Below are 25,412 nucleotides of genomic sequence, written 5' to 3'. Positions count from 1 at the left end.
TTCACATTGCTGTGATACTAAATAGTACATGAAGAATCAGAAACAAAATGTAATAGTTCAGTGCAGAAAGAAAAAAAGGGTGACTCATTTCATAGAACAGATATAGAATTTTTATTATTTTACTTACAATTCACAAATGACCCATTAAAAACTAACAGAAATTATCTTAAGCACGCTAATAAACCACCCTCTCACTCTTATTTGCTTTATATGCACAGTTGCTTCAGTGACTGTGCAGAAATTGTGCTGAAGTTTACTTAAGAGCTTTCAGGCAATCAATATGCATTCACTTAGTCACAGCTGAAGACATATAAAGCTTCAAAACAAAGATTATTTTTTCTGAAAATTATAATGTATTCCAAATGAAAGCATCGTACCAACAAATTACCCCACTTTTCAGTGTGAGCAGGAGATGTATAGGATCAATATATTTAAAAGTTACTGAAGAATGGAATTGCAGTTAAATCACTAAATATAAATGTCTATCCTTAGTTCTACTATCAGCTGCTTCTAACAGTACCTAACACTGTTTCGCTTGTTGCCAGCTTCCCACTCAAAAAAACAAATAACAGCATGTCCTATTGCATGAGTATTTTATGTACTATTTGTGCAGTGTGACAGCATTTTTGTATGCCATGAAAGTCTTATTTATACTTGGAATGGTTTATTGAATTATTATCAAGTATTTTTGCATGAAATACAACTTAACATTAAAACTATTGTCCCAAAGCTAAGTTTTTCTTGCTTACTTTTCCAGAAAGTTTTAACATATTTTAGCTTCTCATTGCTCAACAATGAGACAAACCCAGCTCTCCAAGTGTAAACACCAAGCTAGGTAGGAAATGAGCTATGTAAGCAGCACAGGATTTCCACAATATGATCTGTCACGCTGCCTCTGAGGGTCCCCCTTCTCTAGCTCAAATATTAGCAAGGAGATTTGCTTAATATAGGATAGAGGACTTAACAGCAAAGCTTCTGCATGGACTGCACAGCAGGTTAAATAAAAAAAAAAATCCAGAGGAACTCACTCAAGTACTACAAAGGAGACATTAAAGCAAATAAAGTATAAAAGAGATAAAAAAAAAAAAATTAAAGCAAAGCTGTTTATAACTCCCCATAACCAAAGTTACACAATAAAATAAATTGTAAAAATTTAATACAGCCATAGATAACAGCTGATGTCTTTCTCTCATTTCTACAGCTACAGACAGCAGCAGTCTAGTATTTGTAAACAAAAAATACCTCAAATTTTTATAATGGACATCCTCCAACATTTCTGTGCTTAGGCCACAACAAAACATACACAGAGTTAAAGAGTAAAAATCCAAACCAAACAAAAATCCCCAGGGTTTTGATAAAACCCTTATCACAATGTCTATGAAAGACTTCTGAATTTTTATCTACAGGCATAAACAACACTGTTTTGATTATATTCACTCATTTTGTCAATTCCATGCACAAAAACTAATTGCCACAGGTCCCCTGAGTTCAGCTAATATTTTATTAAAGTTGGAAGAGTATAAAGACAAATGTAGAAAAACCCATTAAAGCAATAGAAGTTAGTACTCTAAGTCCACAAAAAAAATAAAATTACTACATTAAAGGAAAAAATCCAAGAAAATTCCATCCTTTACAGCATTAGATCTTGGTTTAGCACGTAGACAAACTGTTTTTATACCTAATTGGAAAGAAATGTTACTGCTGGCAAAGAGGAAAGCTAGAGGAGGAAGGAAGAGCAAAACAACAAAGCTCAGATAGGAACCACATGGAGTCACTGCCCTCAGACAAATGTATGTGCACATTACAGCAGGGAGACCACATTCTGCCAAGGTCACACACAAAATGTTGTTTAGCAAGATAAGGGGATCAAATGTTTTTGTCAAATAAATAAAGGATCGTGGTTCAGCTGTTTACAGAATTTCAGATGTTATGGTCTATTCTTACCTTTTGCAGGCTAGTAGGATTTAGCTGGGTTTTATCTATTATTTTCACAGCAACCTTGGGGAAAAAAAACAAACTATGAATTACTAAACCCAGAACAAAAATATATTTTTGAATATATTAAGTTTGAACAAAAATATATTGCACCTCTGTGAGCAAGAGCATTGATGCATCTCTAAAACATGCATGTGTGTCTACTTCTATACATTTCATCAAACAAAATTCTCTCACCTATTAAGATTTACCAGCAGGAACTTGGAACTTTGCCACCAAGGAATGAGTTTTATACTTCTGTGTGTTTGGATTGAACAACATTATTTTGTCTAGGCCCTCCAAACACAAGATTTATCTATTAACAGATCACCAATATCAATGAAATCTGCCTATCAATACATTTCTCTTCAGTTTTAGAAATGAAGATGAACAGACACCTTCTCAGACCCAAAATACTGTTTGATGCACAACAAACATTTTGATCCTTTCACCAAGAAGCTACATTTTAAAAAGGGGGTGGGTGGGTGGTTAGGTAGAAACTCGGGCATGTCAGGTAACTTCTTCTGTATCCTGAAACAGCTTCTAGAAGAAATACTTATCATAAAGATAGCCAAAGAAAACAAGCCAGACTGTCAATCTTTTTTTTTTTTTTCCCCAAGGCTTACCTCTCTTCCAGTAAGCACATGCCTTGCCAGCTTCACTTTGGCAAAATTTCCTTTTCCTATTGTTTTCAGTAAGCGATAATTTCCAATGTGAGGATGCTCTTCATTTGTGGAGGTGATGGAGTTCCTACATCGGGGGATGTTTTGTCTGCTACTTGATTTGATAGGCTGGATGTGTGGTTCAGTGTATCCATCCACAGAGGTGTGCTGCAAGACAGACAAAAGAGTTGGGAATTCAGCTACCTGGATTTTAGACTATTGCAACAGAATAGACCACAAGCATAAAAAGATGTAAAGGGGGAATAATTTATTTAACTTTTACAATGTAACTGAAAAACTCTGGATGGCAGCCTAAGGAGAAAATGCTGCCTTCAGGCAGAGTTCAATACATGTCTCATGAAAAAGTCTGCAGAAAGATTTTACCAGCTCCAAAAGCAACACCAGATACCTAGGCAGTAACCTATAAATCACTACAGACATTTTTAAACATGCCAAACCACACAGTATAGCATTCTGCTGCAGATAAATTTGTCTAATGATAATCAAAGTTAGTCTTTTAAAAATACACTGTAGAAAATATACTCGTACCTTGGCATATTTAGAAACAAAGTTTCACTATTTTTTGGTTAACTTTCTTCAGTCAAATGACACTATTTTTTTCTTCAAGTAAGCTTTGTTCCCCGAACATGTTTGCATCTTTTTAAGTTCTTATTCAAGTAGCAAACTAACTTACATCTTTATTTAAAAATAACTATTCTTTAAAACTCCATGAGATCACATAAAATATTTTAAATCTCAAAAGTCTGAAGAACTAAAAGGAAGTTATTTTTAATGCATGCCAACACATCATCCCACATTAAATGTTAGTCACTGAAATCTGCAGTGCTTCTGTACTCTAACTTCCAAGTATATAAGGGGCAAGTTACAGATGGGGCTTGGAATTTTTCCAAGGAGAAACCAAAGTAATGAAAAATGTCAAAGGAGTGCTAAGTGTTTCAGTATTTCAAATACTTTCTAAGAGTGGCAGATGGGTACAAATGTTTAACAGGTAAAATTTAGCTTCTAATCTTTTAAGTTACAGACTTTGAAGGCTGGCAAATACTGGAGGTAGAGAGAGTGTCTTCCCAGTGCAGTTTTTAGATTTGTAGCCAGAAAGGCATGCTTACACCCAGCTAAACATAAAGCACCAACAGACACCTGAATATTTTCCCATTACTGCCTGCCTCAATTAAAAAGTGGTTATCTCTGTACAGAGTACTAACAAGCCTGTTCCCAGATCCTTGACCTTAAGCTGAAAGCAGAGTCTAAGGGCAGCTGAAGTTTTATTGCTTCTCCCAATACCCAACCTTATGTTGGGCTGTGCTGGTCTCATCCATCATTCCCTTATGGAATTATTTTCACATACAACCAGAATTTAAAGCAGTACTTCCAGCTTCAGCGTGCATTTGCTGGAGACTGAAGTCAATGCCCTCCTGTAAGCACTCAGGCTTACAGACAGTCCCACTGAACCAGGCAAGATTATTTCAGGACACAAGCAGTAGTGGAATTGGGAAAAGTAGCAAACAGCTGCAACACAACCGGAAAAAACAAGGAAAATACCACAACTAGAATGTTCTTCCCAAATGTAGCACAACCCTGCTTACATCACCTCCAGCATTATTAATTATTCACTACGGCCAAGAGAACAGCCCTAAATATAATTTTGTTTGTCTTTTCATTGCATGAGTCCTTCTACAAAATACTATTGTACTCCCACTGATAAACTGTTTTCCAAATTACTGGAGAACCAAGCAAGCCAGGCATGTTGAGATTCTGTATATCAGACAAATTTATTCAGCTGTGAAATAACATGCTAGTAATAGTATTTATTCTTCAGAAGCACGTTATTAATATGTTTTCTGTGGACTTTGAAAGAGAAGATCATAAGGGCAGCTCCAGGCAAACAGGCTTTGAAACATTCCTTCAGCATCGGACACCAGTCCCACATGGGATAAAACCACAGCCCAAAAAAAAAGCCTCCCCTAAAAATGCACCCTGCAAAATCAGTATCTGTATGGTGCTAACAATGAATATTTCAGTTGTACTGAGAACCCCATCCAGGGCTACAGCAGTGTGCTACACAAACAAGTTTTAGAAGCCTTTGAGCCTCTTCACTCACTGAATTAGAGCTTCACTACAGGAGACACAATGCCCACCAGAAGCATTGGCAATCCTAATATCAGTGGCCAATTTCACATGCCTCACAGGATTAGCCTACTCCCAGCAGATCCTGAAGGGATCCCTTAGAGAAACAGTTGGATAGACTCAATCAATGCCATGGGCAAAGAGGAAGATGCCCTCACAGCATAGATAATTTCAATGCAGATTGAAGAGGGAAAGTATTGTTTAATCAATATTACAGTGTAACAGTACAAAACCTGAAGAGGAAAAAAAAGTAACAAGGTTCATGGGCATGATGATTCTGGATTTTGGTCTTTTTGTGACAGAAAAACTAAGCCACTCTGGATGGTACATAATTATTCCTTCTCAAACAGATTATCTTCAGAGTAAACCATTTTCTCCAGCTATGCCCAAGGATGACAGAAAACATGCATAAAGAAGGTCAAATTTCCTAGTCTGTAAGCCACACATAAATAAATATATACAATTTCTGAATTTGAACAGCACTGAATGAAATTCAAACTGTTCTTGCACTAGGCCTCTTTTCTACACATAAACAGCTTGCTATTGTTGGAAGGTAAAGAGGAATTTAAAGTAGAAACTTATCAACTCCTAGAAATCAACATTCAGTGAAATTGAAACAAAAGATTAAGAAGTTGGAAAAAAATGAAAATCAAGGTCAAATAACAGTATCTCAGAGATTATTTTCAAAGAATATTCAAGCTGAATTTCACGCAAGTATGTAACATCCACACTGTCTAGAAGGAAAGGCTACATAGTTTTTAGATCCTTCTGGTCCATTACAATACGTTTATTCATTATGCATCCGCTACTATGTGGCTATTTAAAATGCCATTTCAGTAGAACAATCTCTAAATTCTGAGAAATTTTTCAGGGTGCTGAAAACAAGGGGACTGTAAAAACCAATACTCTCCTTGAAGTTGACTGTCCTCTAAAAACAATTCCAGCCAACAAGCTGCATTTCCCACACAGGATTTTAATTAGAGATTCTGTTATTTCACTAGATACCCTGATTAGATATATAAATGTAGTGGGAAACACAACCTTACTAATACATCATAAACATGACTCAATATATTCTATTTATGTCAGTGTAAAATAAAGTCTGTAGAAATAAACACAAAATTAGATGTTTCTTAAAATGCAATTTTAAATGAAAATAGGGTAAAGCAGTAACAAGTTTAGAGCTGAAACAGTTCATTAGAGCATTCGGGTATTTTTCACATTAGTCAAGTATTTTAAAATAAGAAAGTAACTTGTGCAAAACAAAATCCACCTTTTCAGGAATCTCTAAGTATTTCTAGCATTCAATTTTAAATTGTAACAGAAGAGAGCTCGATTAACACTTACTGCTCCATACCAAGTCTGTTTCTGACACGTTCCACCAGGCTTGTTACAGAAAGGCAAGGGCAGTAAGACCACAAGAGTTAACCTGACCCGTTGCTTCTCAAAGCTATCATTTTCTTTGTTTACCCAAGCTAACTTTGCCAAAGCAAGATGACCCGATGCCCAGACACATCATCCTTAAGAAAGCACAGAAAAACTAACCCCACCAAGTAGGTACAACGTGTGGGTTTCACTGCTTCACATATTCAGCATTCTTTAGCCACTTACCAGCCACTGGAGTAGCACCCTCAGGGATTATACACTGCAATCAAATTTACAACATCACCTGTATTAACTGCTGCTACAGCTTGGTCTTAAAAATCCCCCCAAACCGTTCTAGTCACTAATCCAGCCTTTCTCAATCAAAAAACACTGAAGGCCTCTATAGTCCTTCATAGTAAGAGGGTAATTTCCACACATGAATCTGCCTACAAACACACCTCGCTTGATTAAACAAACCTCTTAGTCCTGAATTTTCCCCATCTTCATTTATCACAAGGTAAATTCCTTGGTAGACTCAGCCCATGGAAGCAAAGTCTGCACATGCAGTTCTAGAAAAGGCAAGTCATCACACTTTTCTCTCTCAGTATTTTCTATCCTGTCCTGGACATAAGTATCTTGCAGCCAAATTTTTATATTCATAACTCCTACTATTTCCAAGCATGTGCCATACACATGAGCATTTGTAACAGCTGTCATATTTTGCAAATATTTTTCAAAATAGCTGGCCCAGACAGAGGGAATCTGAAGGGCTGAGAAGACAGTCTTCTAAATAGCTCCAATCTGCAACAGCTTTGCTCTTAATATATGTAAAATGTAGTGGGAAACACTCCTTTACTAGCACACTGTAAACATGACTCCTGATATACTCAGTTCATGTCAGTATAAAATAAAATCTCTAGAAATAAACACATAAAATTAGATGTTTCTTAAAATACAATGCCAGGAAAGGAAAGGGGACAGAGATGTGAAATACAGTCCTGGATGTCCACCTGCTGTCACGTTGCTGTCTGTCACTACTCCTTAGGACACAGGAGCTTCTAGCAAACCACCTCAAGCAAAATTTTTGCTGAAGCAACAGTCAAACTAAACTGAAAGAGTCCAATTTTTTGAAAGTTCTTGGTAAACCTCAAAGTAGAAACTATCAGAAATGTTCAGATGAGATTGTTCTGCGTCGTGTCAAGAGCATCCAGGTGGCACAGGTATGATACAAACTGCACACAGTGATAGTACCTGATCCCCCAGTTAGAGGCAAAAGAAGGGGATTCCCTCCTCTCCCAGGTAAGCCTCACATCTGCTCAAAACTGCACCTTACTCCTGCCACATGTATCTATCATATCATACTACAATTCCTAAAGCACCTCTGCTCTACTAGAGCACTATCTAATTTTCCCTCTCAGACATGTCAAGAAGTGTTTTGGAAGGGGCAATTTAAAAGACAATGTATGTACACATGATTTCCTTCATAATTTCTTAAGAACAACTACATGCACATCAGATTGTGAATGCATCATAGAAGCTTTGCTATTAAAAAACCACCAAAATCCAAAGCAACCAACCTTTCCCTCCTGAAAGAGAGGATAATATGCAGGACTAAGCTCAGAAAAACCAAAGCAACAACAACAGAGTGAGGAAAGAAGTAGTTACAGTTTTTAAATCAGATACCAAGTTCAGTGCATGACAGACAAAGAAGAGAATCAGACAAAGCTGTGACAAAATGTAGAATGTACCCATTTCCTGTGCCTGCTTATGCACTTTCTGAAAGTGCAACAACAAAACAATCAAACACGTGCATGTGCATCCTTCTCTTTAGATCACTTACATAATATGTAAAAATGCCAGACATCATCCTTTAGGATAGCTTGAATCTACCAGCTATAAGATACAATTTGAATAAAGCTGGTCTGAGTCAAGCATACACGAAGATTTCATTAACTGACACTGCAACTCTGAAAAGCAATTTAAAACTTCTTAAAACCCTCCAAACTATACAGCACCAAGAGATACTAAACAAAATAACTTCCTCTTTTTATTTTTGCATCTCTTCCCTTTTCTTCCCAGTTGTAATATTGTGTCTATCTCATGGAGACAACTTCAGTGGTAACAGGAAAACATTTCTACTACAAGGTGAAATAAAATTCCCCAATGCCAACAGACAAATAAGTGCTGCGTTTCTGAAAGCAGATGTACAGAGGTGACAGTAAATTTATGCTGAGAATTAAGTAAATCTTAATCTGTGTTTGTTACTATGGGATCTAAGCCCATGGAAGTTTTGCTGGGTTTTTTGTTTGTTTTATTTATGGTTTTGTTTGTCTTTTAAGTGCTCAACATATGCAGATCTATGTGAGACATACAGAAATAAATTTGCTAACTTTGAGACAGAATTGTTTTTCTCATCTCAAGCTACACAGGATGCAATGTTTACAGCTCCATACTTGAGGCAATCTAGGAAAGAAAACATCCCATGATCTATCAGTGAAGAACTAGACACATATAATAAGTTTCAGAAGTTCATCTAAAGGATCTTTAGAATAATCCTAATTTTCATATGGTTACACCAACTTGTATTAATCCTGTGCATGATACAGTTTGCTCATTCCCTTTTTTTTTTAAACACTGCAGTAACGTCATGTGGAAGGGTGGAGTTCATTATCACATGGAATTTCAGATCCTTTTTATTTGATGGATGAAAAAAAACCTTAAAAATGTGCTGGTCCACCCTCAAGATGACAGCCAAAGCATTTCAGAAAAACAAATACCTCCGTAGCATGAAATCAGGTCTTGTAACCTGAACTCAGCTAACATGTTTCCTCCTCTCCCTGGGCCTGGCCAGGCGTGCAGGTGCAGCAGAACAGGACCTTCCTGCCTTTGTTCCATTTCACTCAGAATTGGCACAGTTATTTCAACCTGGCACCTTCCTTCCTGACTCATCCCAAACACACAAACAAGATTTTCCAGGGCTAATTCAGGACAGCCAGCCCATATCATCTCCATTAATTGCTAGGACAAAACTGAACCCTCCCTGTAGCCCCATGAAAACTGAGACAAGCCAGCTAAAAGCTGTAAACCACAGGTGGAACCAACATGATGGAGAAAAAAAGGAAAGTTTTCGTAAAATCTTCTTGTGTACTCATTTTTGTCATTTGGTACAGTACTAGAAACTACCATCAGCCCTATAAAGCAAAAGAGTAAAACATTTATCTTGTCAAAATCAAATGTCAAATGTCTCTCACACATGAAACCTAACACAAAACTATTCTTTTGAAGGAAAGCGCTTATGGGAGAGTGAAGGAAGGAATAAGACTATTCCTGCAGCCTCCTGGACACATCTAAACACAGCCCTTCACAGACAATGCCAGCCATTGCTCTTTCCTCAGGAGGTGAACAGTTTAACCTCACCAGTCTTTTTTGACTTATTTCATGAGATCTTCAAACCTGCCAGCACAGACCTCCCAGTGAACATTCCCATCTCTCCCAGGACATCCTGCCAGCACTTGGAGGCACAGGCAGCTGCAGGGCACCACTGATTCTGAATGCCACAGCACCAACAGTTTGCTCAAAAATCCCCTGTGAAACAAAAAGAAAACTAAATGCAAATGTTGGTTGTTAATTGAACCAACCAAACAAGAACAGGAACACACCCAGAAAGCAAAACTTCTGGCAAAGGAAACTGGCAGGAGTTTTCATTGCACTTATAAATGATGCAGCCAGGTCATTTTTCAATCGGCCTGATGAAAGGCAGAAGGGAGACATGAAACAACTTACAGTTCAGGATCATGTCAAGCATATGGAGCTTCTCGAGCATTTGCAAGGCTCAAGAAATAGAAAACTCTTTAATATCAAACTTCAGAACTGAGGGGAAAGGCTTGTTTCTACAATCTAAGGACTGCAATTCTGAAACCTGAGGCTGGCCTCCAGACGAGGAAAACAGCAGCAGGAGGCAAGGTTTACTCACAAAAGAGCGACCAGATTAGAGTGTGAAGCATGTCTGACACTCAGGATCAAACAACCACCTTCTAGGCCAGCTGAGGTTTTCCTACAGAAGGAAAGAACACAGCAGCTAATTGGGACCAGGCTCTGAATTGCAACTCAAAGTTCTTCCACTCAAAGTTGTTGAAAGGGCATTTTTTCCTTATCCACTGCATTCCTACAACAGCTCTGGATGAGTTCCCATGTGGCACGATGGCTGCTGAAGCTGATCCAGCACTGCTCCCGTGCCCACACACACACACCTACAACCCCACTACTGCTGGGACAGCAGGACAGACAGACAGACGGCACAGGCAGCCAAACAGACAAACACTTGCAACTCTGCTGCCAGGGTCACCTCCAGCTCCCTGAGCACCGGCAGCCCCTGACACCTCCCCAGCAGCAGCACAGGCACAAGGACAAAAGGCAACACCCAGCACTGGGAAGATGAGATCACACCAGCTCTATGTTAAACTCTCGTGGAACTGCGCTATCAGGACGGGAACAACATGGAAAAGAAAATTGATCACACTACTTTTCTTGATAATCCAAAGGCAAATTGACACCAGTAGTGAAACTTTAGCTAGGAGATACTTATTCCCATTCCACAACAAGGTAAAAACACACAAGGACTCAGAAAAGAACCAAAACCAACAAAAACAATCCCACAAACAAGTAAACAGGCTTGCTTGCTCGTGTTGTTTACCCTCAGAAGAGCACACAATGTGAGCTTAAGAAGCTCCTCTTTAGGGATGACATAGGGATGACAACACTTTGCTACACAAAAGATAAAGTTCCTCCTCCAGAAAGCTGGACAGTATTTCTGAAGTCTTTATATTCCCATTACTGGATTCATCCAGTGGATCCAATGACAAATTCGTCAAGACAGATCACCATCTCATTTTGAAGACTATTTTACCTCAAGGTCTTATTAACTTTCTGAAGGAAAGCCAGCTTCTAAAAAGTGATGAGATGACCAATTAGAATATCCAACCCGATAGCAGTACATACTAATTGATGTACACATGTCCTAGAAAAGAAACTGTCTTGGGGAATGCAGGACTCTGTAATGTTTGAGGACCACATCAGGCTCTGTTTCAAATGCCGTTACCCAATGTTCAGCACGATTTTCCCATATTCTCTTGACATGCTCCTTTTAGGGATCCTGGAAGTCTAATCTAAAAGAGTACAGACACTCATCTTAACAATTCCCTTCATACAACACAGTACATACAAAATAAATGTAACTAGAAGTAATTATCAAAATTAACTTGATGCCTAGACAGAAGAGAGGAACAGAAAGCATGAAACTACAGCAGATTAACAAGGCCTGTCTCAAGCCCTTCCACAGAGCCTTTAAGGGAGGGACAGGGAATCCTTCCTGACCTGAAGAGCACTTTCATGGCTCTTGCACTAGAACATACCAATTCAGTTTCTCCACCTTCAAGGCTTTATAATATGTGCTGGTCCACCACTCTGCAGCCAAGGATTTCTGGTGTCAGTAACAAGCCTTGCCTCAGAGGACAGAGCTGCAGAGGGCTGGATGGACTTCATCTATCAACAACATGTTTCTCATATTTAAACCAGAATTTCATCACACCCAGCATTCTGCAGACATATGTTTTTTTTGTAAGCATGAGGTTGACTCTGAGGAGTAACAGATACTTTCACACAGGAAAACCAGAACACCTTCCTAAGAGGAGGAAGCACCTTAGCTGGCATGGACATTTCTACCAACAAGCCTGCACTCAAGCAGCATTCAGTTACCAGAGTTTTGTCTCCTGAGAACAGGCCAGCAGAGCACGACCTGATGGTGGGAGATGCAGATAAATTTATAAGGACACCACTGAATTTATGCTTTCAGAACACTAACTATGCTTTACAAGATTATGTAAAGAGAGCAAGATTATGACAATGTATCCAAGTCAACTGGCTGGGACATGGTGAACTCAAACAAAACAGCAAAATGAAGAGAGTCTTCTGCTGAGTGCTCTCTACCTTGTTCTTCACGTAAGTGTTAATTAACAGATCAAATAAAATGTCCTCAGTTGAGCTGTAGTAATTATTTACCTTTATCTGGATAATGCTATACCACATTTCAACTTAGCAAATATATTCCCAGGCTTGCACAGATTTATGCTTAACTTTGAGCTGTCCAAACAGCGTCTGGCCCTTGGACCAGCTCCTATCTTATGATCAAAGTGTGTTTTTCACAGAGCTCAGACTACAATATCTACAGAGCCCTTGCTCCTAAACTCACGCAACCACCCTGTTCTAACCTTTGGGCTTCAATTATTCATGATCACAAACTATGGAGTATGCAATGTAGAAATACATGCAACTAGGAAGCAGAAATGCATGCAACTAGAAAAAAAAAGCAAACAGCAGCAATATTCCTCAAAGATTTTGCAAAGTATGCAATATAGCTAGAAAATGAGCTATATACATTTCTTTAGCTGTTTTAAGCTGTAAGATACAGTGATACAATAGATAATGAATACCAAGAACCACACATATACAGCAGACTGATGTCAACGTGCTGAATTCAAACCATGGACAGAAATCACACCTAACTGAGATGTAAAAACCAAGCACAAGAATGAACAAAACAAATTTAATAGACCACATAACAATTCGGCTAAGGAAGTGAAAGAAAAATCACAGGATGCAAAGAAAGTATTAAGACCAGCAGATATTGCATTGACCCAGACCATTAAAATAACAAGTTAGGAAAATGTGGAAGAAATAATGGACACATATATATACACATATAGGTAAATCTTAATAAAACAAGCCAGATAATCTGTGATTAGAGGTTTGAACAAATTTGTATGTAAGTATGTATTCAAAATTAATAAAGGCCTTAAAACAAGCAGCCAATCCAACAGTAAGAAAAAAAATGTATGACCTTCTCTAGAGTCCTTGACAATCTGCGAGTGAGGAATCCCAGATCCCCCCAGCTTTGGGCTTTACACAGCAGCCCAGCCTGCAGGCTGTGAAAACTGGGCATTTCAGAATTCTTTATCTAGATGGTGAGACATATCAAATAACCAGTAGCAGCAACAGCAGCCTCCAGCCCACCATTAGTAGGAGCAACTCTTGATTCTGTCCTGAGTTGGACATCAAAACAGTTTGGATAATACTAGAGCAGCATGCCTGGAAATCCCCAGCTGAAGTGCCTTACTGAATGCTGTCTCATATTAAAACTGGAATTAATTTGATTCAGTCTCAAGGAAAGGAAAGTCATAAAAGCAGAGGAAGTAATGGGATCTGAGGGCAATGTCACAGGTGACAGGGATTATACCAACCTCCATACTGCAAACTGGGAATTTGTCCCTAAACTTTAAAGGAAGTCATCCCTAAGCAGATTACAAGTGGACACAACTGAATTTTTCCAAGTCTTAGGATGAGCTGCCAGCAATGTTTTGTTCTCTCTTCTACCACCAATGTGCCAAGGGTCCTTCTCCCATCCACAGTGGGAAAAAATGCTCTTTGCCTCCTAACAGGTGAGGAAAGCCACAGCACCGTAGAAGAGATGATCACCTATCCCTTCATACACCATTGCAATCCCTTGCAATTATCACATGCTCGCTGGGAACTCTATTTTTTTCCCCTTAATTTAGCCAAACTAACCAGAATGCTCCCAACCTCTGGTGATGACAACTATTGTGTTAAATATTTTTCTCTTTTCATCAAACAGTTAAAAAAAATCTATTCATTTTCTACTGCCTTCCTATGATTCAACAGGTGACCTGAAATCGGGAATAGTATTGGAGAAAGGGTAGGAAGCCATCTGAAGGTACACTTAACTCCAACACATAACTGCTCTACCAGGCAATAAACTTGGCAGTCCCCCAGTCTGCTTTCTTCTTTTCCTATGTCACTCACCAAGTTTAATCTTCAATTAAATCAAGATAATATGAGGAAAACGGCCGATGCACCATTAACACTTCACTTGATTGGAACTCCACTCTAATACTCAAGGGCTGTATTTAATTCAGCTTCTTCAGGTTAGTAATTATTTTGTGAAGGTTATGAAAACAAACAGATGGATAGAGGAGTCCACTCTGTCTCTTCTACACCACTCCAGAAGGCTTGACATCTCTCACTTGAAAATAATTCTATTGAAATGTAATGGTACATACCACTAGGAAATTAATTTAATGAGTAACAGGGAAGAAGCTTGTACACAATACCAAAACACAGTTTTACAAAAAGTCACACAAAAAACTAATAATAACAGCAGCAGTAATAATAATATGTTACCTTGTAGCGCTTACAAAACATCAAACTTGACTTTTATATGAGCACTATACTTCTGCTATCACTGGATGAGCAAGAATAGCTTTTTTAAAAAGGACCTTTAAATGCAATTTTATCAGTCTACTTTGCACAGGCTGTGGGATTAGATTTCCCTCAGGCTGACTACAAACACTACTGGAGGCATACATTCTCTGATAATAATTATGTCTTCCACTGACTAATTCCAGCATCTATATTAGCTCTACCCTCATTGCTCATACCAGGTTTGAGGATAAGATTTCACTGGACTCTGCAGTAGATGGAGCAAGAGTTACACTGTGCAGGGCTTTCATAAATTTTCTTTGTTCATGTGCATCTTATGTCTATCACTGGAAGAAAGAAGTCTAAATAGCAGCCAGTGTTTTTTCATTTAATATCAAATTAAGAAAAACAAATTTGAAAAGCTATTATACATAGGTATGTCTATTAAAGATTACTCAGAACAATATTATTAATATTTTCTGTATCCATTTCATTGTATTGAATGATTAAAAATGCTATTCCTTTGGGAGTCTGATCTTAAGGAAAAAGTCTGATCTTGAGGAAAAAAATACCATTTTAGTCCTCCAACAAGTAAAGACATTCTTTGAATTTATTTTTTTTTTTGTAACCACCAGTAGATTGTCCTTACTATAATGGCAGGGGGAAGAAAATTAGATTACTGTTGGAAAAAAAAATTACTAAATAAAACCCCAAATGCTTTAAAGAATTATATTACCTCAAATCAATAATATTATCTGGAACGAGATATGAGTAAATACATTACACATGTAATCCATTTGTGGAAAACAACCATATCCTCTCTAAGAACTCAACGTAGCATTTCACAGACTCAGGTAATTTCCATGGCAAAAACAAGACTCCCCTTAACACATAAGATTCTCTGAATTTCTGAGCTATGCTTCTACTTATTTTAAGTGAAGACAAACATCTAAGAAGTAGAAAGATACTTACATATGACTGAAGCCAAGCATGCACTCGCAAAAGGAATTTCAGATATTTACTGTTTAAGCACAAGTAATTTACACTGCTGCTACACAGCCTGCAGTACACCCTGCTCTCCCCTTCTCCAGCTCTGCAACTCACCCATTAAATTCCTCATGCGTCTGAGTGTATGGAAAAGATCCTTAAGAGAACATGATAAAATTTTATGTCCTGTCTAAGTAATCACTATGAAGCTTTGGTCAGTCTCTGCTGTTATCTGAGAGAAGAAAGCCCAGTAACTTTACCAGGGTGGAGGAAAGGAAAGGTAGAATGAGGAAAATATGGTCTAACTGATGAATATTTCAAGTAGTAATAATCATTTTTACTAATATTTGAAAGAGCCCCCAACACAGAAACAGGTCTTCCCAGCCCACCCACAGCAAACAATTTTTTCCCCTCCCTTCAGCTTTACAATTCAGATTATTCCCACATTAAAATGCTCCTTGGGATTCATACAGAAGGGTATTACTTGAAGGATAAACAGGAGTTGCAACTACATGGCTTTTATAAAGCTTTGTATTGGGTTTGCTTATGTCATTAAATGAGCAAAACTGGAAAAGGTCCCAGAAAGAGTGAGAAGCATAAGGAAGCTGGCAATGAGCACGCCAAGCTCCAGCACAAAAGCACGTTAGTAAGCAAAATGGGGGAGAAAACAAGGGGGGCAGGGGGGCCAGAATGTGAGATTATAGCAAATTGCAGGGGTTTAATGACCAGCAAATTAATCAACAGAGTCGACTGAAATCACAGAAAGATGGATGTTGGATATGTAAGGATAAAGCTGATGTGATGGCAGGTTATGGACTAACACCATGCTTAAAATTAAATTGGTCAAATTTTTGAGGGACTAAATAAGAGAAATTACCTACGTGACAACCTTATGATTACAAATAAATGGCCTTTTCCCTTCTAAAAAAAAAAAAAAAAAAAAAAAAAAAGAAAAGGACTGCTTGAAGACAAATACAAGATGTTTTACTTTATTTTTCCTATTACTTTCTTCTTGAGCACTGGGTTAAGATGAAAAAGACAAGAAGCAACAGTGGGGAAGGGAGGAATCCTTCCAGGAGACCTTAAAATAGCACTCTACCCCAGTGGCTGAGCCTCTGCTTACAAGGAGGTGTGCGTTTCACTGCACCAGCAGTGAGGTGTGGGCCCTCCCACAGGAGCACAGCACAGGCACTACAGGTTTTACCACCAGCCTCACCTTAGGCAAGAGCCTTTCCAGCAAGCCCTGCTACTTATCCAAATCTCATCTATTTTCTTCAACCACATCTGTCTAATGAAAGATATTGCTGCTCTCTAACAACCTTGCCTAATTCTGCGTCTGCTTGAGATTTTAAAAGTTATCATGCACTACTTTACTTTATAATACAGAAGCAATTAGATTTTGTCACCAGTAATATTATCATTATCTGCTTTTGCAAAAGACTGCCATGGGCTATCCAGTAACTCTGTATGTTCAGCTACATGAACACTGATGTACTACACAAGTGCTTTCATTAGAGGTGAAGTAAAGTTCTTTCTTATTATTCAAAATATCACAACTGTCTGTGTTGAAAATAGAGTTCTGCAATTCTGGGTGAAACTCCTCATGTTTGACCACTTGGAATACATATTAAGTTTGGACATCACTCTCTGCTTTGATTAACATTCTGCTACTTTTGTGAATTCTACAGATGTTTAAACAAAAGCCAGGATATTTATTCTGCTTCTTCCCAGCTCATCAGTAGGGTCACAGTGAGCAAGGCAGAGGCTGATCTGAAGACACAAACCTGATTCGCTGTGACCTCAATAAAACTCCATTACATGTAACAACCCTCACCTCAGAAATCACGATGGCTGTGAACACACGTACCAGTGTGTGGTGATTCAATGCTCTCTTAGATTGGGTATACATCTTTGCAATATAAACAATTACTCTGGCTAAAGCTTGCTGTAACCAAGAGTCTTCTTTCTGAGATACTGTCAGGCTTTTGAAGAAACCAAGTGTGAAGAAAAAGAATCCTTTTCTTCAACACACATTGTGCTGCTGTATTTTATATTTAGGTCTCTATAACAATCATACACTTTTATAAAACATTTCTAACTGAAATAGTTTGCACACAAAGGGACAGAAGTCTTTGGTACTTAGATCTTGAACAGCCATGAAGGGTTCTTTACAAAAGTCATCTTAATTGTAAGGTACATTCATGCCCACCAAACAAGTGGAGTGCAGACCACTTCTCATTTTGACATAGCTCATCACAGCCTCTATCTAAGGTGTTCCACAAGCACAGAACACCAAGATAAAAAAGGGAAAATTACTTTTTCCTGAAACCATATACAATAAACAGCAGAACAGGAGAGCTTGAAAACCCACAAGCACACACATTCCAGCATGAGAGCCTGCTTTCCACAAGGATTTAAGCAATGTGAAGTGACTGTTCATCAGCTGTCCTGATAAGATGAAGAACTGTAGAATAACATAATGATCTTTCACTCTAAGAGATGCCAAATAAACCCTTACTTGTGGTTTTCACATAAGTACAGCTATTGATCCATCATTAGACACTAAGCTGTGGAAGTGTTCCATGAGCATGTCTGGTTCAGTGCTTTTAAGGCTAATTGTAGCCCAGCTGAATTTAACTGTACAAGCACCCTACAACTGTGAGCATATGTCTCCCAGCAGAAGCTGCTGTTTTCATTGTAAGCATACAAAAAAAGAGCTTATGCTAAAAAACAAACAAACAAACAAACAAACAACAAAAAAACACCCAACAACAAAAACCTCCAACAAACCAAACACCACCACCAAATCCAACCAAAAAACCTTTCTTTTCAACTGCCATCTCAGGTCAAAAAGAAGCAGGATTATGACAAGCACAGAGTGTAGTTTCAAATGCTCTTGCCTTCAACTATTTTCCCACAATAGCCACAGCATATTTGGTCACTACTTAGGAAATAAAAGTTGAAATAGTCACAGGGAAGTGTACTTTAAAAACAAGGGCCATCTTATCATCATGGAATTTTTAACCTTAGATTCACTAGGATGCTCACCAAAACAATCTAAGCTGAATCATCACATACAGCTATGAAGTCTCAAACTGACCTTGAGATCTCAACAAGCCTTTGATTTTGCTATTTTACTAAGTTATTCACAGAAAAACAAAGATGATTCATTCTTACATGAAATACAACTGGCCCAATTTAAAGCTCGGTTTAGCACTGAGCAGAGAACACACCAAAGAAAAGCTAATTGACAATGTGAAAGAAGTAGAGAAATGCTAACAATTAATCAGGCTTGGTAGCTGATGTGGAGAAGGAGCTTCTTATTAAAACTCAGATTGAGTTGCATTATATTCATTACACTGAACAATGTGAATGTTTTGATGAAACTTTCCTGTTTTCATGACTGTTTTCACAGTCGACTGTGGAAAACATTTCTTCCCAATTTACCACTATCTAGAGCAGAGTAAACTTTCAAGAATCAAGACGCAGAAAAAAAATTGTGAAATTCTAACAAATTTTTTTGCCTATTCTGAAATTCCAGAAAGATTAAAAAAACACAACAAATCCAACCACAAAAAGCAAGTATTGTGCTTCCAACAACAACAAAAAAATAGATGGTGTCATGACCACAACATAAATAAGCTGAATTTGAAACTTGTCACTGTCTGCAGCAGCTTACAAGTAGTATGTTTAACCTGGAGGGCAGCACAGACTGTAAACATGTATTTTAAAATAAAGGACAGGCTGAAGATACTAAAAGATAAAGTCTAAAAAGAAGTGATAAAATGCTTTCTCTCTGATATTGCGACATATGAAAAGTTTTCCTCAACTCTCAATGTGAGTAGGCCAAGCTTTAAGAAACCTGCCTTAAGGCTTCAGTTGCACTATAATTTTCTATCTCCACATTAATTGTAAAATCATCTCTTTCCTACAGGATAATTTCTTAATGAATCTGTTCTGAAACACTGTTTAAAGTTCTCTCAAGCATCACTAAGATATTAAGGTCAGGTCTATCTAAATTCTGAGAAGAAGAAAAATTCCACAACTACAAATCACTGATTTATAATTTTAGAGAAATCCCAGTATCTGCACTTAAAAATTAAGTAACTGCTTTTTCTGTGTTTTAACTACTGATATCAGTTAGAAGCTGGCAGAAGATTCCTCTGCTGAGAAACAGCAATTGTGATGGCAGAAAATTTACACATTTATAGTAGACATTAGTTTGCAAATGTAATCAGGTGTCATGGGGAAAAAATTCCTGCCTTTACTGATGATTGAAACATTTAAAGTGCAGAGATATAAAAAATATATAAATCTCTCAATAGAAACAGTAAGTCCATAGGATCAGAAATATACAATTGTAAGGACCCCACTGGTCAGTTTTCCTAGAACACATTCTCCTTGTTCTAGTTCAGTGTTTAAGTCCACTGACCATGTAAGTACAGTTTTCAGAACATCAACCACAAACAATCCAACTTTATGTTTACCTATGAACCTCAAACCCCCATGAAGTATGAAATGAAACAAGTGCTACAAGCAAACTGCATTAACTCTTTCTGAACTTTAACACTGTACATCACTTGTGATGCCTAGAAAGAACACTGAACCATGAACATTTTCAGTACTTTGTACCAAAATATTCCTCTTTACATAAAGAAAATGAAACTAAATATGTGTATCACCTGTCCCATAACTTCAAAATGAACCTCGCTCTCTCCATGCACAGTGCTCTAGCTCAGCACATTTTCCCCCACAACATAGGAGCTCACTCCAGATGTGAAGTAAAACAATAACAAAAGTTTGCATAGAGGAAACACAAACCTTCAAAATAAGATTAGGAGCACATACCCTCTTCTTACCATGCAAACAAGCATAAAACCTAATGGTGTATTTATGGTCAAGGAAAACAAACTTGCAAGGAAAAAACACAGGCATTCTTCACTTTGCTCAAGTCCATCTCCTGTGGATAAGAAAGATACAGCTGTACTCTTGAACCCATAAGGTTTGGAAATTAGGCCATTCTTCTGCTTAAGGCACTGAAGGAAAGAATTCTTGTCAGATACTTTCTCCCACGCCCCCTCTGTCCAAATCAAAACCATGTGTTCTTATTGTGCAAAAGCAAACCCAGAAGGAGAAAAAAAAGGAAATTAAACATGGTATAATCATTATCATCTCAACTTGACCACTTCATTCTATCCTCTTATCTCTTGCCCTGTTCAACTTCTTTCCTCCTTAAAATGCAGCTGTCTCCTAGGCTGCCCTGTCAGAAAGACACCGGTAACCACACCCACCTGAGCTGGCTGAGATGTCACCCTCCACAGCTCACCCACCAACCCGTGTGTGCGTGTCAAAGTCAGCGTTATTTGTATGATAATGAAGCAAATCACATGACCATAGGTAACTCATTTATCCTTCTTGAAACTTCCCTTGCCATGACATCTCAATCATTCTCATACAGCACCGGCTAGGTGAGACAAACCACAACTCCCACATTCCTTCCCAGCTCCGGCCAGAGTTATCATCCAGCACTCCTGCCTTGTTTGTTCCTTCTTCCACTGTAAACATGCCAGCAGAATTAAACAACTTTCAGGTATTTGAAAAGTACAAAATGAAAGAACACCTTAAAACTTAGCTAGATAGGTGAGACCACAGCACGAGAACAGCAATGCCTCCACAGATAATAGTAATACCTTCAAAAGATGAAATTACACTTATAGACAAAAAAAACACATATTCTTATGCCAGACTAAGAGGCCCTCATGTCAGAAAAAGCAAACTACTTCCAGCATTCTCATTAACTTTACTAAAAGTACTATACAGCAAACAGTATAGAGCCAACTATTGAATCTCTGAGTCTTTTCTTACACAGAGCTCCCCAAAACCAACTAAGAGAATACATTACTTATGTATTTCTTCTTTTGCCTTAATTTAGAAAAACCATTCCTCAATTTAATGACACAATACAAGGCAACACATTATGAAGGGAAAAACATAAAAACTCCTCTTTCCTCAATTAATACCAACTCAATGAAAACAGAAGAGATACTCTACCTCAAAGCTTTTGATTCCTGTCCTTCTCTTCTCCCAGCAACAGCAGAGATGGGAAGCTCAGTTCACCCAAACTAACCCCAAGTGCAATTGTTTGAATGCAGTGATACACTACCTGTCACAGCCTACCAAAAACGTATCAAGAGGAGGCTGTAAATAGTTACATGTACAAAATCAAAACACGAGGAAATGATTATTTTGAATACTGCTCTTACCCCTCACTTGAAATCCAGTAATACACATGAAAATACAGTACTGCTCCACCCATTAATTTCCCCAAGATTCCCAATAAACTGTTAGTAAGAGTAAGTGTTTGATAATCATAACCTACTTAGCTTCCTTAAACACAGCTTTCGTGAACAAGAAATAACATTTCCAGTGAAAAGTATTTATGGACATAAGCTAGGGAAGCTAAACATAGCACTGGGAGATGTCAGGAATAGAAAAAGGCAAAGAAAAGAGAAAGAGTGTGAAGCTCCCCAGGACAGACCTATCAGTTACACACACCCTGATGCTTCCCAGGCCCTGCTCCCTCCACCTGTTGTCTGTCCCTTGCTGCCGGTTCCTGTTCTTTTCACTCCAGCTTTCTGATAAGATTTTATCAAGTAATATGCTGCCTGATCTTATCCCTTCTAAAATATTTTCAAAGGGCACTGTGGGACAAAAGGCACAAGGCTTTATGGTAACAAGCAGGTTTTTCACCCATCCCATCAGGAACTCCTCTAATTCCTCGAGGAATGTATATTCTTCTAATAGGTGCTATAGCCAATATTATAATTTCTTTTTTCAAATAATAACACAAATGCTTGCACACTCACTGAGAAAAGCACACATTAAAATTGTATTTATTTTCTATTTCAAAGCACTAAAAGCAGCTGCCAAGAGACAGGGGGTGGTGCTGGCAGGGTAGCTCCCCATGATTTCGTGCAACAACCTCACCCCATGAGCAGAGCACAGCTGGACACACAGGCAGGGCTGTCCTCAGAAGCATCAATCAGCTCTCTCCGGGATACAGAGCTCCAGTCTGTCCCTTGGGAGTCACACAATGGAGCAACACTGCGAGATGGCCCCGCACAGCAGATGGGAGAAAAGAGCCTCTCCTGAAGATCACCATTAGCTGCTCAGGGGAGCTTTGCTAAGATACAGGCTGGAGAACTGGAAGTATGCACTACAAAGATGGACTTGTTAACCGGCTCTTAATTCCTCACTCTTTCCAATTACATCCCCCTTTAGTTACAACTTCTCACCACCTCGGTTGCCCAGAGCTTGTGAGCTCGACTTTGTCCACTGTGAGCCACCAGCAAAACCAGCTCCCCGCCCATCACTGTTTATTAGCAGAAGGAAGAGCATTAAAAGTAATTTAAGAGTCTCACCTCACCCTCACAGAATCCATTTTAAATCAAGGAATGCTGCTGATCAGGAAGTCAGCAACAGACCACCTACTCCTCCTCCAGCCTACATTTGCCACTTTAGCCAAAGGTCTGACGTAAGAGACACCACGGGGAGCAAGGGCTGCTCCTGAGGCTGCCCAACAGGCACAACTCAAAGTCTCTGCTCCAAATCCTGTGGATGCCACTAATGACAGCACTGAAGTAATTCTGTACAGACTGGGGAACTTACAACTGCACAGATCTTTGGTGCTAATCTGGCTAGAAGATTGTATTCATTAGTAAAAGGTTTCAGACTTACACCAAGGTTTTCAGAAGCAAATTTGAGTATTCTGATACCCTGAGCAAACCTGGATGTTTCAGATGCCCAATGCACTCTCTGAAACCACAGTAATAAAAAAATAACACTTACTATTCCTTAGGTGTCAAAATTGAGCACTCACAAGTAGCATAGTATTTTCTAAATTAACAACCAACACTCTGAAGTTTTCATTCCATAAAAGGTGATATTTGAAAATATTTCCATTTGCCTTGTGTAAATTTTGCAAGCCTCGTGGACTGTACTACCAGATAAATACATAAATATTTATCCTTTCCTGTCATCTATCTCTCACCTACATTCCTAAATACATTTGAAATAGATACTCATGAGTAACATGCATCACACAAACATGGACTTTATCATTTAATTAAATCAAAATTTTCAGCCCAAGGACTTGCTTTTGTTCTTACAGCAACACAGAACTCATCAGTCCATGAAGACTAAGGAGAGACCAAACACATCTATTTGCTTTAGCTAATAAGTCTGATATTGCTGTATGAATTAAACTTCTACTGAGTGACTATACTAAAAGCTCATTATAATAATTCACCAAACTAGGCTTTAACTTTTCTAGCTGTATTACCTCTGTTACCTTTGTCTTCCAAATCATCTTCTTACGTTCACTTTTGGTATCTGTCAGTATCCTATTCAGAAGGCACTGCTGCTTGGGCTTGTAGGTAACAAACCTTAGGAGCTCCTGCTACCAGCCAGGACATCTATAGAATACATTGGTGCAATACAAACAAACATCTTCAACCCATTTCAGCCCTCTAGGCCATCTTCCCTCGTTTCTTACCAATCAATTTCCACACAAACAGAAGGAGGGTATAACTGCATGTGTTACAATTCCTATGCCTCCTTTCCCCCCTCCTTCTGCCACCTTCCCAAAGGTAATTAAGGATACGAATTGCAAACAATACTGCTTTTAACTCTGGTTTCCTCAGCCAAGAAGAAAATTTCACGCCTCCCACACTACCACCTATGTAAATAATCACCACGGATGGACAGGACCAGACACGGTCCAGCATTCCTCAGGTACGCTGTCCATCACAGCCAAGACGGGTTATTTTCTATGGAAGACACCACAGCAGAGAACACCGCCGTGCTCCCGCTCCATCGAGTCCCGGCAGAGCAGAGGAGACCGCAAAGATATTTAAACAGAGCACAAAGGAAGATACAATGAACTCGGTGAGAATCAAGGACACGACCACAGCCTCTCTCGGAGACAACACAAAGCAAAGCGGAGGAAGGAATACAACAACACCAGGGACCGTCTCGGAGGTGCAAACCGAACAAAGAGCAAGTACCGCCGAGCCCCAAAGGTGAGGCGAGGCCAAGTGCCGGGCCGTCATTCACCCACAAGTGGCTCTCATCCCCGGGCGGGCGCGGGGGTGCCGAGTGCGGGGCCGCCCTAAGGCGGGGCCCCCGGCTGCGGCCCGCGGGGTACAGGCCTCTCGCCGCCGGGGCCCGCGCCCGCAGCCCGAGGACATATAAGGGCAGCTCGGCCCGGCCCAGCAGCGCTGGAAGGGGCTGCGGGAGGGCTCCCCGCGGGAGGCCCGGGCGACGTGGAGCGCGGCGGGCCGGACCCGCCCCGGCAGCGCCGCATGGAGGAGCTCGGGGCGCGGGCGGGCGGAGGAGCCGGCCCGGCTCGGCTCGGCACGGCACGGCCCGCCCGCCCCTGGGGCGCTCGGCTCGGTACCGGGGAGAGGCGGAAGGAGGCAGGCAGGGAGGGGGGTCCCGGCGCGGCACTCACGTTCTCCGTGTCCCGCTCGTTGACGGTGGGCAGCGGCGTGCGGGTGGACATGGTGCGGGCCGCGGCGGCGCCGCGCCCGGCGCTCCGAGGGGAGAGGCCGCTCCTAGGCCTCGGCGGAGCCCGCCCGCCGCCCCCGCCGGCAGCCGGGCGCACACGGCGGGACGCGGGGCCTCCTGCCCGCTACGCGCCCGGCGCCATCGCCTCGCCCCACTGCCCCTCCGCCCGCCTCGCCGCCGCCGCCGGGCTCCGCGCAGCTCGGCCGCCGGCTCCTCCTCCTCCTTCCCCGCCCTCCTGCCCGCTCAGGTGAGCCACCGGCAGCGCAGGGGGGCCGCGGCGCCTCCTCGCAGCATCCGGCGGCGGCACCGACTCCGCCTCGCTCCCCTCCCCGCTTCTCCCCTCCTTCTCCTCCTCCTCCTCCGCCTCCTCCCCCTGCCCGCCCCCGCCCCGCCGGGCCCGCCGCAGGAAGCGCCGGGCGGTGCGGGCGGGCGCGGCAAACG

The 25,412-nt window shown here is 40.2% G+C and overlaps 1 protein-coding gene across 3 annotated transcripts in view; it reads right to left on the bottom strand.

Moving 5' to 3' along the window:
• MARK1 (microtubule affinity regulating kinase 1) overlaps positions 1-24,992 on the bottom strand; it is a 57,219-nt gene extending 32,227 nt beyond the window's left edge. For all 3 annotated transcript variants that reach the window (XR_014589504.1, XM_083856697.1, XM_083856698.1), the window contains exons 1-3: positions 24,916-24,992; positions 2,601-2,804; positions 1,945-1,998 (exon numbers count right to left, since the gene is read on the bottom strand). Coding sequence is in view for 2 of the 3 variants with exons in the window: in XM_083856697.1 (XP_083712823.1) it covers positions 1,945-1,998; positions 2,601-2,804; positions 24,916-24,966 (309 nt within the window). In the remaining variant the exon portion in view is untranslated. The remainder of the gene's footprint in view (positions 1-1,944; positions 1,999-2,600; positions 2,805-24,915) is intronic.
• Between the last annotated feature and the right edge of the window lie 420 nt (positions 24,993-25,412).

The sequence above is a fragment of the Zosterops lateralis genome (genome assembly GCF_965231275.1).
Source record: "Zosterops lateralis genome assembly, chromosome: 3".
NCBI classification, from domain to species: Eukaryota; Metazoa; Chordata; class Aves; order Passeriformes; family Zosteropidae; genus Zosterops; species Zosterops lateralis.
This window is presented reverse-complemented; position numbering and strand designations above follow the sequence as displayed.